This window comes from Catharus ustulatus, chromosome 3, assembly GCF_009819885.2.
Source record: "Catharus ustulatus isolate bCatUst1 chromosome 3, bCatUst1.pri.v2, whole genome shotgun sequence".
Lineage (NCBI taxonomy): Eukaryota > Metazoa > Chordata > Aves > Passeriformes > Turdidae > Catharus > Catharus ustulatus.
In genome coordinates, this window is record NC_046223.1 from 30,160,962 (window position 1) to 30,177,498 (window position 16,537).

At 43.1% G+C, this 16,537-nt stretch overlaps 1 protein-coding gene across 3 annotated transcripts; it reads left to right on the forward strand.

The window, feature by feature from the left end:
* SUPT7L (SPT7 like, STAGA complex subunit gamma) lies at positions 1-13,632 on the forward strand. 3 transcript variants are annotated; one of them, XM_033054799.1, is made up of 5 exons: positions 1-53; positions 500-1,153; positions 7,814-8,138; positions 9,453-9,690; positions 12,590-13,632. In XM_033054799.1, exons 2-5 carry the CDS (start codon positions 741-743, stop codon positions 12,850-12,852), a joined length of 1,239 nt encoding a protein of 412 aa, XP_032910690.1. In that variant the 5' UTR covers positions 1-53; positions 500-740; the 3' UTR covers positions 12,853-13,632. The 3 variants fall into 3 exon arrangements, with proteins under 3 accessions (XP_032910690.1, XP_032910688.1, XP_032910689.1); XM_033054797.1 differs by lacking the exon at positions 1-53 and adding an exon at positions 226-277; XM_033054798.1 differs by lacking the exon at positions 1-53 and having other exon boundaries at positions 360-1,153.
* The last annotated feature ends 2,905 nt before the right edge of the window (positions 13,633-16,537 follow it).

Here is a 16,537-nt window from a genome sequence, read left to right on the forward strand (position 1 = left end):
GTACCCAAACGGAGTCCTCCGGGAACGAGCGCCGCGGCGCTGCAGGGCCGGGGGTAGGGCGCAGCTCCCGGGTGGCTCCGCCGCCGCCCTGGGCGGCCCGGGGCAGCGTGAGGGGCGAGTCAGGGAGGGCGGCGGCCGCGGGCGAGGCGGTGGCTGCGGTGGCAGTGGGTGCTTTCCTCCTCCGGGCTGGAGGAGCGCGGGCGGCGGGGGAGCCGCTCTCGGTGGCGGACCGGGACGCAGTTCCGGCTGGGCGGCGGGAGGGGAGCGGAGCCGAGGGGTAGGCGGGGGCGGGCGGGCCGCGGGCTGGGGGCGCGGGGCTGCCACAGGGCCGGGGAGGGAAGGAGGGCGAGTGGCGGGCGAAGCGAGCGCGGCCCTCGGAGTTTCTCCACGCCGCGGGTCCCGCTCAGCGAGGCCCAGGTGGGCCCGCGCCAGTCCCTGATACACACAGAAACAATTTCCGTCTCACGAGTGCGTTTGTTTCTGCCCCCTCTCCCCTCAGGAAAAGCCGCGATGAGATCTGTAAATGCCAGAGTGGCACCCTGATGCCGTGGAGGACTCTGCGCTGCTCAGCGAGGCAGTGAGCGACACCTGCTCGGCAGCCGTCACTTGAGTTGGTTGGAGCATCCCAGCTCCAGTGTCGGTCGCTGCCCTAAGTGCTTTTCCCTGCAGCAAGGGTCCTTTGTACCCGCAGCACTTGAAAGCCTTCTCCTGGGCTCTGAGCACGACACACCTATGTAAAAATGCTGCGATACTGGGGCGAGATCCCGGTTTCCTCCAACCAGGCCAACCGCAGCTCCTTTGACCTGCTGCAGCGTGAGTTTCGTACTGTGGAAGTCCAGGATCCGCCGCTGCACCAGCCGTCTGCGAACAAACCCCGTCCGACCACCATGCTGGACATCCCCTCCGAGCCCTGCAGCCTCACCATTCACACCATCCAGCTCATCCAGCACAACCGCCGGCTGCGCAGCCTCATCGCCGCGGCTCAGGCTCAAAACCAGCAGCAAGCAGAGGGCATAAAAACCGAAGAGAACGAACCTCTGCCGTCTTGCCCGGCCTCCCCACCTCTCCCTGATGACCTGCTTCCTCTGGATAGCAAAACCCCTAAAATGCCATTTCAGCTGAGGCACAGTGACCCAGAGAGTGATTTCTACAGGTGTGTTGGTATTTCTTTAGGTTAGTTATTGGCTAGGAGGAAAGCTGAGTGTTTTAAAAATATATATTTGGTTACATTGATTCCCTTAGGCTGAAGGGTCAAGCAGTTCTATGTCAAGTTCAAAACGGGCTTTAGAAAGGAAACACTTCAATTTTTCCTATGTGAATAACATGCTTTTGCTTTCTATCTATAAAATGTGGGTGTGTGGTGCTGATTTCTGTCTTGTTAGTGCCACACTAAATGTGTGTGCGTGGTTTTGTCGGTGGTATTTCAACAGTTTTAGTTCCAGAATGTGAAGTCTCTTCTATTTTGATCACTTACAACTAAAGTTGTGTCCAGAAAACACATGACTAGGTTTTGGCTGTTCAGCTGTAGGTTGTGGAGAGGTGATTTGATAATGTATTTATAAGATTTTAGTTGCCAAGGACTTACGGCACAGTGACTATCACATTCCACCCAGTTTGGTGGTCTTCCAGTCAGAGCTGGAAATTAGTACAAGTAAAGGGAATTCTTGTCTCTGCTACTAGCTCCACCAGCTGGAGAAAATGTGCTGCTTCTACCCCTGCTGCCAGCCTTTGATTAAACAGTATTGTCACCACTGCCTGTCTATCCCTCTGACAGGGACTAATTTCACAAGGAGGTGTTGCATTTCTTGCAAGATCTTACAATACTTTGTAGGTTATGTGCATTTAAATTAACCGATTAATCCTTGCTACTGTGTGCACTAATGAGCATTCTGAGGGATAACACATTTTTAAAATGGGTAAATGTGCATCAACGGAATATAATTTATCAGTTAAATGTCACTGAGATCTTTAATGGCCTGAGGTTGTATAAAATGCGTTTTATGGAAAGATGCTGCATTTGAATAGAGTCTCTCTGAACAGTTGAGTGATTGTTTAGTGCTGTTTGTGGAGGAACACAGCCATCCTTCTCAGAAGATACAAAGTAAATAGCAGAGAGGGGTGAAAGGAAATACAGTTGTGTGAGAGTAGTCAGGGTCTATGACTCTGCACCCTGGCCCTGTGGTTTGTAAAACTGAAAAGTGTTGTGTTCTGTCCTCCACAGTGGCTTCAGCTTGGAGTTCAGTTTTCTATGGCTCTGGCCATGTTTTGAGGGCTGCTTTGTCGTTCTGTGGTTCCTTGCGAGTTTCTGGGGTCCGGGTAAAGAAATGTTATTTAGTGGTCAGCCACGTGGGGGAGTGTAAGGACTGCGTTGTGGAAACTGGAGAGACAGTTTTGAAATGAAATGGTTTGAGGCTGACTGAGTGGATTTATAATGAGCTGCAGTGTATTCTAGAATTTAATTGTGTACTTGCTAACCCAAACACATTTATGCTTTTCCAGGGAAAAGCTTTGAGTTTGTTGTTGCATGTTTGTTCTTAACAGTTTGAGACATATGAATTAAGAATAGCAGCTGTTCTATAAGTGCTGTCCTAGTAGCAAAAATGAAGTTCTGTGATTTGCTGTTGCTTCCGAGTGAGTAAAATCAAATTAAAGGAAGAATGTTCTTCCCTCTGATAAAACATGGTAGTGCTTAATTCTATGCTGCCTTCTGAAGTACAGTTGTCAGAATTACAATATTTGGGTAAATCCATATTTTAATTCCATTTTTTTGGTCAGTAGCCTGGGTCTGAGAAGTAGTGTATAGGGAGGTAAGAGTAGCCAGCCTGGATCAGATCACAGGTTTACTTAATGTAGCCCTGTCCTCTTCTGTTTCCCTCTTACTTGTTTTCATTCTTTGACACGCTGTCCCTTTGTGTTTTATTTCGTTTTTTTATTTTGTTACCCCCTGAATCCGTTTTGGTTTTCCTCTGCCCTACTCTGTATGTGTAACCCTTACCTCCTTGTATGATGAGGAAGAGGCAGAGATTAATTTATGGCTATTTGTGGGTGGATTTGGTCTTATCAGTCCCCCAAAGTCTGTACTAAAAATGGTTTTATAATCCTCTCCTACAGTTTTCCAGACTGTTTATAAATATGTTAAAAAAAACATGATTAAAATGTGTTGATTCTGGCACAGATCCCCCAGGGAAAACCTGGACTCCAGAGTGGAGATCTCTGATCTGCTTGCTTGCTGATAGATTTGGAGGACTCTGGTACATTTGTGAAGCAGGTTTTATAGTTAAAAAAAAAGCTCTCTGGGTTCATTCTGAGCATAACGTATTTACTTGTGTGTCCTCTATTCTTTGAATTTCTCTGATACACTGAAATATATGCATGCTTCCCAGCCTGCAGTTTTCCACATGTCTTCTGAAGGTATTAAAGGAAAATATTTTCACACTTTCTGTCTTCTGGTCCTCATGGGCCAAGGCAGTTTAAAGCAAGAGGTGACTCACCACAGCTATTCAGCTGTTTCATCCTTGCATTCCTTTAGTATTCTTGGATGAAGTACCATCTGGTCCTGGTGATGTTACAGTTCTTGGAATGCACAATAAGGGATTAATGTTTGGTTTTGCGTGGTGTAGAAATAGAAAAGGAGCTTTAAGTGTAATGGATGAAGAATGAGTAAGGAGCTGTAGACTTTAAACTACCATTTTATCAGGAGACTTTTACCATACAACAGCTGCTAGCTTTTCCATCTTCTCTGCTCTTCCTCAGAGTAGCATACATCCATGTTCAAAAGAAGCCTGACCTACTCTTGTGCCTCTTCTTATGTGTGCATGGTTGGGTTCTTAACAGATTTCTCTGTCGTTTGCATTCCTGACCACATTGGATTGCACTGGAAGGTAATCTGTAAACAAAATTGGGAGCTTGCAATGGGAAGACAGCTCTTGGCAGAAGGACTTGTAGTGAAAAAAATGTCTGTACAGAAGTAGAGGAGTGCATGTCAGTGGGATAGCAGTTTTAATGTAGGGAAGGACTTGGAGCAGTAATAATTAAAGTGGGCAGAAGACACTTTCCCAGATGATCTAAGTGGTTTTGCTTAGCTTGTTTCTAAGCTGACTGGTCTGGGTTATGGCACTGGGACCCAATTTATTTTTGCCATTATCTATTGAGCAATTTCTTTTCATACCTGTGGAGCCTTCTGTAGGTGTAGCAGAGGTATTTAAAAAGAGACTTACCCAGGATGAGGTGTAAAAAGGCTCTTTGCTGAAAGAAAACAACTTTCTGGTTTGAGTTAGTGTGCTGTGTTCTTTGGTGCTCTCTCTGGCTAGTGTATCTTGTTTCTACAGTGTTCTCCTTTATTTTACTGCTTTGGGAAAATGGCTCTAAAGCAGCCCTGTTGCAGCTCATTTGGTAGAAATTCAACTTGTCAGGGTAATGTTTCATCAAATTGTCCTGTTCATAGGAAAAACAGTCCCTCCCTCCATCTGCTGCTGGCTTATGCTCACCTAGGAGGGAGCAGGGCACTTCAATCCATTCCTGCAGTTGATAGAACCTCAGCTGCCAATCCATGTTCTGACTTAGCCTGTCCCCTGAAGGCAGTTACATGAAAAAGGTGCCACGAGCTCCTCTTCCCTGTAAGAAAAACAGCCTTAGAGGAGAGGAACTTGGAGGAGTGGATTGTGCTGCCTTTGTGGGGTGGCTCATCATCATTTGACTGACTGACACAGAAAGGGAACCTCTTGTGAGTTCTGAAAACTGACTAAAGCAGAAAATAAGCCTGGTTGGTATAAGTGGAAACTATTTTCATGTCTTCTGTTGTGAAGTTCTGCATGTTTTTGGTAGTGGTGTGAGAAGGCTGGCCTTTGGGTCTAATGAATTTGTAGCCTGACAGGTAGATTTCTGTCTGGACCATCTAGTGTTGGTGATCCATACATAAAATATATAGCACTGTGTTAAAAATACAAAATTGAAGAGTGGCAAGTTGTCCACTATCTGTGATAAATTTCATACTATATATTCTGTAGAGGAGATTGCCTCCACGTCACAGGCCTAATTCCCTGTCCTGTTAATCTCTGGTGACAAAACTTCAGGGATGAAAGCACTTGTGTTTACTTGTAGGTATATGACTGAGCCTTTCAGGAAAAGAACTAAATGCTGCAGAGGGTGGCATTCTGCATAATGATAATATCTGGATTGAGGCTTTTTTGGTGCTGAGTATCTAGGTGAAATCTTAAGACAAAGGCTCTTTAGCTGTAATCATCAGGGAAAAGAAGAAGTTTGCTTGTCCTCTTTGGGAAGGCTTGACACTAGATAACTGCTTTCAACATAAATGTGTCTATACGACTGGTTTTGTTCATGTCTATTCTTACCAGAAGGTACCTGGAAGTTAAAGGAGATGAAGAAAAATTATTTTCTTTGTTGGTTTCTATTAACATCTACAACAACATTTCAATTTTTGCTCTCTGCTCTGCTTTTAATCATATTTCTCTGCTGTTTATTATGAGAAACAGGAAAATAAGAGAAGAAAAACAAAACCAAATTGATTTACCTTACCAAGAGCAAGAGATGGAGATTTGGATTTGAATACAGTACCTGAAATGTCTTTCCTCCCTGTCTTTAACTGATTAGATTTCAAGTTGATTATCTGCCTTCCAGCATAGTGACCTAGCTGCATTTCAATGCTCACAATTAGTTTCTTTTCCTCCAGGAGTTTAAAAGAGACACAATATTCTCTGCTGCTTCTGAGCAGGGATATGCATTACTGAGTGGTTGTTTTACTCTGCTTTGCAAGTGGCTAAGCATCCTGCTTGGGACTGCCAAAATCTGTGTAATTTAAGCTTTCCCACAGTGTTTTTAGTGAATGTCTCTGTATTAATAGTAGCCTGGCATTTGGTTTTGGTAACATAAGGTGGTCTCCACTGCTGGCTGCTGGACAGCTAGGTATGTCCTTTATATTAAAAAAGATATTCTTTTTTTATAGACATGAATTTTAAGGATTGCTTTCTGGTTGATTTTCTTTGATGGTTGTTTATTTCTGTTGTCAGCTCTTGGTCCTGGTGTTGTGTGAGACATATGGCTATTTGTGAACTTCAGAATTCTGCTGCTGAGGTGGAGGGGGAGTGAGGGAGATGTAAAAATAGCATGGATGACACTGGGTTTATAAAGAAACTGAGGATCTTTTAATTCATCTTGTCAAGGTGCCTGCTGTCTTCTTTGCAAAGTAGTTACATAATTGAGTAGCAATTGGGATGCTAGTCATTTTCCATCAGTTAATAACTGGGATGAATCCATGACCTGAGATTCACATACTGTTCTTAATATCTACTTAGAAATGTGATCATATGCCACTCTTAATATAGTGTGATTCCCCCTTTATTTGAATAATCAGAAAGTGTTGCGCTGGTGTTTTTAAAGATGAATAATTTTTATCCTGATAGCTCTAAGTTTTACCTTCCTTTTCACTCTTCTTCACTTTTTTGCAGCTGTGTTTCAGTATTTTACTGCATCTGCCCTGAGCATCAGAGAAAGCTGAGGCTCTGTGGCTCAGCTTCTCAGTGAGAACTGAAGGGTACCTCATGAATTGTTGGAGAGACAGAATAGTGAGGATTTTATCCAGCCATCAATACTGGCTGTGTGCTGTTAAATCAGGTCCTTCTGCTGGAAAGACTGTGTGGTGATATGCAGGTAATCTAGGGTAACAGCGAGGAGAAACTCCAGGTGCCATGTGGAAGATGGTGGGAGAAATTGATCAGGAACAAACGGAGAGTGAAATTGTTAGCTCAGTTCTGCCCTTGGTGCTGAATGGACTGTAAAATATTGTATGAGTATCATACTTAGTAGTAATGGAATTTGATTTTTTGACATCAGCATTTGAAGTCCATGTTACTGATATGGGCAAATAGATTACATGCACTTAATTGTAAGTTGAGAAATCTGGTAGATACATGTTTCCCTATCAGAGCCATTGCCTTAACTCCTCTGGGGAATATGTATTTGTTAACTCATGTAATAAAAAATTTGATTGGCTGACTATAAGTGAATGATGTTTGAAGTGCTCATGTCAGTTGTTCTCCATCTCCTCCATCCTGTCTAGTCACTCCTTCCTGCTTAGCAGCAGAGGAGGGAGGTCTTAAACCCAAGACCAGGGAATGGTGCTTTATGGTCAAACTTCAAACCCTCCCAGGGCCTGGTGTTCACATCTTAGATTGCATGTGAGGATCCTTCTTTCAGTGTCGTGCTCAGTGACTACCGGGGACAGAGAAACAGTGTGTTTGGCTACAGTGTACCTCTGTGACATATATGTGTGTCCCATTTCTTGCTTTTTTATGTGTGTCTTTTGCTTTAGAAATCCTAATCTTGTCTATCCCAGAAGCCTTTGGATCTGACTGTTAGGCCTGTGACATCAGAGATAATAAGGAAGAGCAATGTAATTAACTGAGAGGGGAAATTATTTGCCTTCGTGTTATTTAAAATGCCTTCTTTGTTTGTGTCAAGGACCCATTTCATTCACATTTCCAGGAGAAAAGCTCTTGGGTGGGAAGGGAGATACTTAAGGGTTGAGAAAATTTACATCCCACATTCATGAATCACTCAAAGAATCTTGTAGCATTAGAAGGGAAAATGAAACTTGGAAGTGCTGATTTGGAGGAGGGGAAGAAGGAAAAGCAGATAAACACTTATTAGGTAGTGTTCATATGTAGGAGAAGCTGTGGAGAACCCCAAACCCTCTGCTCTCCCTTCGTACATCACCTTATTATTGACAGCATCTCTTCAACTGGCACAGTCCTTCAGATTTTTGAAAGTGTGCTGGTTTTGTCTTTTCTGATTTTAGAGGGAAAGGGGAGCCAGTGACAGAGCTGAGCTGGTCCTCCTGCCGGCAGCTCCTGTACCAGTCCATGGCCACCATCCTGGCGCACACGGGCTTTGAGTGCGCCAACGAGAGTGTCCTGGAGACCCTGACAGACATCGCCCACGAGTACTGCCTCAAGTTCACCAAGCTGCTGCGCTTCGCCGTGGATCGGGAAGCTCGGCTCGGCCACACCCCCTTCCCCGACGTCATGGAGCAGGTCTTCCACGAAGTGGGCATTGGCAGCGTGCTCTCGCTGCAGAAGTTCTGGCAGCACCGCATTAAGGATTATCACAGCTACATGCTTCAGGTGAGAAGAGCTTTAGGGATCTGGTGGCACCGAGAAAGGCACCCCCGGTACAATTGCTTATTCCTGGGGCAAGTCCTGAGTCTTACTGAGGAGAAATCTGACTGGAAAACCTCCTGGGTGTGGAGAGGAGTCATCAAGGGAAAGAGAACAGGAATTTTTTGACTGAAAGTGAGCCCCTTATTTGTCTTCCTAGTGAGACTAAAGATACTCTACTGATGGCTTGCCTGAATTTAAGAAGAGTCCCCCAGCTCTTGAATTACCCAGTCAAAATTATCAAGTAGAGGTAAAATCAGAACTGACTGATGAACTGAATTTTCTCCTTTAGTGGGATATTTGGCTGGTTAACATTTTGGAAGACATGTAAGCAGACATAAATTTCTAGGCTATAGAGTGGTTTGTGTTCACTTAAGCAAGGAGTGACTTCCTTAAGCTTTAGGAGTGTAAGGTAGTATTTTGCTGATCTGAGTTGTCACATAGGTGCTACCTTCTTCTTATATAAAAATAACATCCTAAAGCATTATCTTTGTTAGAAACATTCCTGCTCAAAATACCAGTTCTGGTCATTTTTGTTCAAACTTTTTTGTTCACTCTTGCCCTGCAGCTGATCACTGTCTTAACAATCATTGTTCTTTATGCAGGACTGAGGTCCACAGTAGCCCCTTTATTTGGAAGTATGTCTAGAAGGGGGAAATAGGCTTTGCTGTTCTTTTCCCCTCTTGCTTCTGCTGTTAAAAAGTCTTAAAATTTTCCTGAGCACAGGTCACTGACTGTTGGGTTTTAGTTGTATAAACACATATTTGTTAGAAGCAGGTGAAATCTGAAATAGTTAAATTTAATTGTTTACTGTTGTTCAGTTTCTAGAAGTACAGGGTCAGGCTTTTTCCAGTGGTCACTACAGGGCTGTTGAAGATCTGAGGTGCTTGGTTTTTAATGCTGGGGTGAATTTGTTACTGGAGGATGGGAACAGTCTTACAGGTAAAACCAAGGAGTAAGGCTGAGACCTTTGCCTTTGTTTCATGCTCTTTTTAAATTTCTGAGCCTCATCACCTCTGTTTATAAAATAAAAGTGCTTATATTTATCAGTCAGATGTTAGTGGATTAAACCTCTTATTATAGTCCCTTGTTACAGCACAGAAGGTGCACTTAAAGGGGAAAAAAAATCTCTTGTGTAGCTGGTAAGTTGTTTACTTTTTCATTCAGGTCAGATGTTAATAATGTTCAGGGAACAGAGTGCACTGCAATGTAATTGCCATCAGAGCCTCTGAAGTCACTCTCACCTTTCTGGCCTCTTTTGCACCTGCTGATCTTTGACAGGTTAGCAAGCAGCTCTCTGAAGAATATGAGAAGATTGTCAACCCTGAAAAGGCAGCAGAAGACACAAAACCTGTGAAGATTAAGGAGGAACCTGTTAGTGATATTACTTTCCCCATAAGTGAAGAGCTGGAAGGAGATCTGGCTTCTGGTGACCAGTCTTTGCCTGTTGGAGTTCTTGGACCTCAAAGTGAGCGCTTCTCTGCCAACCTGGAAGTGGAAGCTTCCCCACAGACTTCAGGTAGGGATTTCTTCCTTCTTCTGGAAACAGTCCTTCAGCAGTTCCATGTGATCTTGTTTCCCCTGGTTGGGTTTGGATTTGTGTCCAGAGATTCATATTGCTGCAAACTTGAAAGCCATGTTCCTTACATAGTTCAGGCACTGAGTGAATTCTGGAAATATGGATGGTATTTGGTGCTGTCCTTCATATTCAGAAGTTACTCTGGTAATGACAGTCAATGTTTTATGAAAGCTTAACCGTGACTTATGTGAAATGGGGTCCTGGGAATCCCTCCTAGCATCTCTACCCCAAAGCCTGCTGTACATGGCTGAGGCCATGGAAAGTGAATGCTGAGTGAATTAGTGGGGTCATGGAGACTGCACTCTTTTCCTCAAAGTGCCATGCCTTGATGGCATTGACACACACTGGTGGCAAGCATGGGAGAATCTGCTATGCCTATATCTGCCTGCTCTATATCTACATAGAAGTTTCATTCTCTTCACTGTTTGATGAAGCTGAACATCTGGAATGAAAAAGAGGCAGTTTTTATTTTGCATAGAACCATCTGAACTCTGGAAGTCCCTGCAATAATAACTGTTTCACTTAAAAAACAAAGAAGCTTGTTCTTCTATTAACCTTAATCTAAGTAGCCCATATAGTGAGGTTAGAGTATACCTCTGAGTCCATTAGGTTTTTTGCGTTGTGATGAGTTTTAAAAAACATAAATCCATCTAATGTTTTTTCTGATAGCTCATACTGTTTTCCATACCTCTGAAATGTGAAGTGTTTGCAATTTTGTGGGAGAAGGAACAGCAGATTCCTCTGGCCTATCCAGGGTTGCAAGTAATTCATCTGGAAGACTTTGTATTAGCAGCTACCACTTGAGACTCAGAGGTTAGCACGCTGTATATTAAATGCCTCTTGCTTCTCTGATACAGAATTGATGTTTTCTAATTAAGAATACAAGTGCTCTGTTCCTCCCTGAAAATCCCTCTTCACTTCACAAGAGCCTTTGGAAATCTCATCTGTGAGAAGTTCCAGTCTGGACTTGGGCAGGCTGGAGAGTTGTAATATCCTAAGGAGGAAGAAGAAGCTGCTGCAATTAGAAGACTGCCATCTCGAAATTCAGGTGTGAGGCCTGCAGAGAGGGGAGCCAGGCTTCAGTGTCTGAGGGCAAAACTCTCATTACAGCCTTCCGTGTTCTTCCTGGGTTTTTGTGGATGTCTGACATTTCAATTGTGAGCTGGCTGCTTACTTTCATTGCAGTTGGAGAAATGGAGGCAAAATTGTTCCGTGTTCCTCCACCTCTCAGGATAACATGAAGATTAGCTTATTTGTGAAGTACTTTGAAGTTAAAGTGCTTTGAAGATGAAACATCCTCTGTTGATGCTTAAGTGCTTTTAGTCATTAGTGACACTCTTAGTGACAGCTGACAGAGCTGAAAGGAATAAGGCTGAGTGATGAAGAGCAATTGATGAAGGAAAGACACAGTTTAGTTTTGTGAGCACCTTTGATTATTAAGTTAGACTGGACTGTAACTCTGTAACCAGTAGCATTTTAATGGTGTGTCCATTGCTGTTGAGAGGGATGCATTTACTTATGATTAACATAGGAATGACTTCCATTAAGGCAACTGAGCTAATATAGGTTGTGTTATTAAAAAGGTCTCATAAACCTAAGCTGATCTGCAAAAGATTTCTGACTTCTTCAGAAGGGAGAATTCTTGGCACAAACACATATTGGAACATTTCTTCTCTTTGTAATTTCTACTAATAACAGCCTATTGTTACTAGTATATTCATAATAGGGAATGGTCATAGCTTTGGCTCAGTACAAGAGCTTTGGTTGTACTTTCAAACTGTAGCCATTCTCTTTGAGACATGAGGTTTGGAAAACTTAGTAAAAATGGCTTCCTTTTTGTTTGTTGTTTTTCTTTTAGTGGGTCTTTCTTGTTTTTTTTGTTTTATGGTTGGTTGAGTTGGGGTTTTCTTGGGGTTTTTTTTTCTTTTTTTTAAAATTTTCCACTTGAACTTAACCCCACACAAGAGAGAGATTTCACAGTTTATTCAGTTCTGGTCTGTTTATGCCAAGGAGACCAATTAGTGTATTTTTAATAGGATTTTTGTCTTACTTTAAACTTAAACCGAAATAATGCAATCTGTAAAATCTGTAATTACTTCTCTTGGGGAGAGAACATTTGCTATTATTAAGAAATATGATTTGGTAATCTTGTACAGAAAATCCTCAAATCAGTGCTCAGATTGCACACTAGTCCAGAAATGTTTTATACAAAAGTGGGGTGGGGGGAGCTATTTCCCAGCAGGGCATCTGTGAGGCTGAGCCAAAAGGATTTCTTTCTGTTCTGCTGAAGGATGGGATGAGACCTGTGGGTGTTGAGTAGAAGGAGACAGGCAGGCAGGTGGCTGACTGCAGCTTTGATGTCCCTGCATTTCAGCCCTGAAAATGGTATTTGGGACTCTTAATCTACCTACTCCTCTGCCTGCTGACTTCACCTCCCCTGCAGAAGCTCAGGATGTCTGACAGTTGTAGGGACCTCATTATGACTTCTGGACTGCCTTGAAGTCCTGCTTATGCAGGGTCTAGTCCATGTGCTGTTGATATACTCCTGCTGCTGGGACACTCCTGGAGAGTGATGTGAAGTTGTTTCTCATGGAGAAAATCACATGGAGACTAACAGTGAAAGATCATATTTTTTTGGAGTGGTGATTGCTGAACTATTAATAAATCAACAGATATCTTTTATTGATCACAGTGCTTGGTGTGTTTTGTTTGTTTTCCCCCAGCATAGTTAACCTGTGGCTTTGGTTTTACTCCATCTTTACCTTGGTGCTGTCTCTTGTGTGCTGTTTGTGATTTATCTTTTTACTCAGTTACTATTGTGTGATTTTTCCTTCTCTAGGGGCTGAGGTGAATGCTTCCCCGCTGTGGAACTTGGCGCAGGTGAAAATGGAGCCACAGGAAAATGAGGAGGCTAATGTACATGGCCATGGAGTCCTAGGCAGTGATGTCTTTGAGGAACCAATGTCAGGCATGAGTGAAGCTGGGATGCCACAAAGCCCCAATGGCTCTGAGAGCAGCTACGGGTCTCATTCTGCTGACAGCCTGATGGGATCCTCACCTGTCTTCAACCAGCGCTGCAAGAAAAAGATGAAGAAGATGTGAAAAGGAGCAGTCTTTTTATTTAGTCCTGATAGTGTGAAACAGACACTTGAAAGGAACTAGAAGAGTACTGTGATGATTCTAACACAGGGCCAGCCCCAATGTGTGAGAGACCTGCATAAAATTACAATGAGAGGTTTGATGTGTAGCTCCCCTCTTTGCTGGCTCTGTGCTCCATCCTGATTCATGAGACTGAAGATCACCTTTTACATTTGATGGTGGCATGGCTTGCTTTGGCAGATTAATGAGGAATGTGATGCTGAATTTCTAAGTTACAGAACCATTGAATAGTTTGGTTTAAAGGGACCTTGTGTCACTTCTACTCCAGCCTCCTGCTCAGATCTCAGCCAGTTAGAGCAGGTTGCTAAAGGCTTTGTCCATTTGAGTTTAGAGTATCTACAAGGATGGTGAAGCCAAATCTCTCTGTATTTGGCAACTCTTACAGTAAGAAAAAATATTTGCATCTAGTTGGAATTTCCCATGTTCCAGCTTGTGTTCACTGCCTCTTGTTCTGTTATTGTTCATCTCTGAGAAGAGTCTGACTGCCTTCTCTGACCCAGTTATTAAGGGATTATATACAAGGAGATCTGTTTTTAGCCTTTTCTTAAGTGTGGAGAAACCATGTTGCCTGAGCTCTTGGTATTTGTCCTGTGCTCCAGCCCCCAAACCAGCTCTGTGAAATTGCTGCAGTGCCCTTGTAAGGAGGAGCACAAAAATGGATGCCATCCTCCAAGCACTATCTTGCAATTGCTGAATAAAGAGGAATAATAATTTCCCTCAGTGTGCTGGTCCTAAGTCAGGGTATTTAGCAGAACCATCACTGATGATGATGATGATGATGTAGCAAAGATACTGTAGCATGGTCTCACAGTGCCATCAGCCAGCTTCCCCAGTGCCTTCACGTTCAGCCTGTTGGTTTCAATGGCCCTAAGTTCTCACTAACTCAGTCATCCTCTGCTGTAGGCAGTGCTTTATTCCTGCATGCTGCTAGAAGGCTCGAGGACCTGGCAGGCCTTAAAGCAGAACTTACCAGTGAAAACAGGTGAAAAAGGTGTTGTGTGTATGAGCCTGAAAGTACAGAAAGCATCCTTTGTTGCCATATTTTCTTTACCCTTCCTTTGGCTTCCAGTGTATTTAAAGAAGCCCTTCCTTTCATTTCTTACCAGTTTCAACTCCAGCTGAGCTTTGGCTTTCCTAGTTGTCTCTGCCTGCTTGGGCTGTGTCACTGTATCTCTGCTGACCAGCCCATCCTCACTTCCACTTCTGTGTACCTTTCTGTTTGTGTTTGAGATCAGTCAGGAGTTCCTCAGTCATCTGTGCTGGCCTTCTGTCAATCCCTGCTGTAATTTCTGCTTGTCAGAAAGGACAAATTTTTTACTTTGAGAAGGCTTTCTTTGAAGATAAAGCAGTACACTTGGGTTCCTTTAGGCAGCCAGGACAGAATTTCCCTTGTGCAATTCTGCAGAGACATTATTTGAGTGAACCAAAATATGTTGACCTAAAGGTACAGGACCTCAGTCTTGTACACATTTCTTAGGATTTTAAATGCCACAATTCTATGTCTTCTGCAGCCAAGACATTCACATTCTCCACCAATTCTTCCTTATTAGAAACAAGACCAGCAGAGCTTACTCCCTAGTTGATTACTTGATCAACTGTTCAGGGAAGTTGGTGTGGGTTTCTGGAGAGAATGAAACAGCTTTTACTAATGGTGTAAGCCTGTACTGGCAATGCAGGCTTTTCCTTTGCTGACATTGGATTGAGTGCAGCAACTTCAGGCTGGCTGAGCTTTCATATTCAAGGTTGTTATCTTGACAACTTAGTCTGAAACAGAATCTATTTTGCTGCTTGCTTTTATGGCCCAGCTGACTGATGGCATTTTTTTTGTTCTTCACAATCCTCAGTTGATCAACTTGGTCTTTAACTTGATTCAGTGTGTCTCTTTCTCAAAAGAGCTAGAGTGAACATGAATCAAGAACGAACAGCCACTTAAACTGGCTTTATACCTGTAACCCTTTGGGATGGTTGAGGGAAATTTACCAAACCTACCATTTATCTTTACAATTGCAGGTTTATCTTTTGAAAGAATGAGCTTCAGGCATAGTATTTTTGTTTCTGTATAACATGCCTGGCCTTAATTCTTTTTTCCTAACTGTATTTCTCTTCCACTTTCTAGAAAGTGGAATCCAAACATGAAATTCCTCTATGTCTAATAAGAATGTGTGACCATAGGCTTTTATGGACAATGGAGTTAAAATTGTCCATCAGAGTTTTAAAGGTCTCTCCTGGGGGGTAAATTCTCACTATTTTAAGCCTAGTCAGTAGTAGAAGAGCATACCAGGAAATCTTTATTTTGATTCCCCCTGAGTCACCATTAGCCAAGCTGCAATGTCCCTGTTTTCTCAGCTGTAAAAAGAGTAGTAATATTTGCCTTTTAGAAGTGTGTTTGAGATTTAGTTACTCTGCAAGAAAAAGGCACAGTAGTCATTCTGAGAGTTTTGTGAGAGCTGCAAGTTTTTATTCCATTTCAGTTGGAGTGTTACTGGCTGGAGAATGCTTAGATGGTCACTGAAATGTCCCATATGACAGATTTTAAGCAAAACTGCTGATCACAAAGGAGTGCAGCACAACTTTGCTGTCAACTGCCCAGGTACAAGGAAAGCATTTGGGATGGTACCTTCTCACTCAGCTTTAGATATCTGTAGCTAAACTTGTTCCTTTGGGCCACACTTGTAGCTGAAGAGAAATAATCATTCTTAGGTCACTGTCCTTTTGGCCTTGAGGTAGAAGTATAAAGCAGGTTGAATGAGTGGCATTTTTAGAAATGTCTGTTTTTCCTTTCTGTGCCCATAAAGTGAGTTCAGTTTGACTACCTCAGCTGAAGGCATCCACACTGCCAGTGTATGAGTTAAGTGACATGACTTAAGCCTTTCCTGGATGGGAGTCAGAGACTTCCTCCTGCTGGGCCAATACTTTTTCTCTTCTGCACATTTACTTGCTGTTCAAATGGTAGTACAAGGCTAAGAGCAGGCTGCCTATCTCAGCTAAAACAGCAGATCCAGAATGTGCCAGGATGGGGCCTTGTGGCTCAGCCTGATTTGCCCCTTGTGTCTTTGACACTGTGTGAGAACACCTGGTCATTGGGCCTTTCTCTGTAGGTGCTTTGCAAACTGGTTCTTGTAGTGGTGTTTTTGAAGCCAGGGCATTTATACAAAGTCCATTGCACTATTTTCAGGAGCCAAATGACAGAGTGACTGCTGCCAGCATCACTTGCTCATTTGCAAGATTTCAAGAGGGCTAAATATGAAAATCTAGTGTTCTCCAGGGCTTTGGTTAAAGTGTTAATCTTAAGTGCTTTCTCTGTATTATTCGTATGCAGATGTTCTGTGTTAACTTTTGTGAATTTTATTTTAATTTCACATCGCTTTCCCACACCTATTTCACCCTGTAAGACACACTCTGCAACAAGCCAAGCCTGAGTGCTTCAAGTGTATTTAAATACAGTGCATATTCACTGTCTTTTGAGTCAGCTGTGTTGTTGCAGTGTAAGGGAGAAGTGCTGTTGATTCTCTTTGGGATGCATATTTATGCAGAGGTGAGAAACCCATCAGCATCGCTTATGCACTTAAAAATGAAGGCAGAGTAATAGCTGTACCTCCTGTTCCCCCACTGTGCCAAGGGTTGCAGC

Excerpts from the sequence above, each read along its gene's own strand:
- SUPT7L (XM_033054799.1), top strand. The coding sequence starts at position 741 with ATGCTGCGATACTGGGGCGAGATCCCGGTTTCCTCCAACCAGGCCAAC. Across the intron at positions 1,154-7,813 it reads CCAGAGAGTGATTTCTACAG|AGGGAAAGGGGAGCCAGTGA; the intron begins GTGTGTTGGTAT and ends TTCTGATTTTAG. Across the intron at positions 9,691-12,589 it reads AGCTTCCCCACAGACTTCAG|GGGCTGAGGTGAATGCTTCC; the intron begins GTAGGGATTTCT and ends TTCCTTCTCTAG.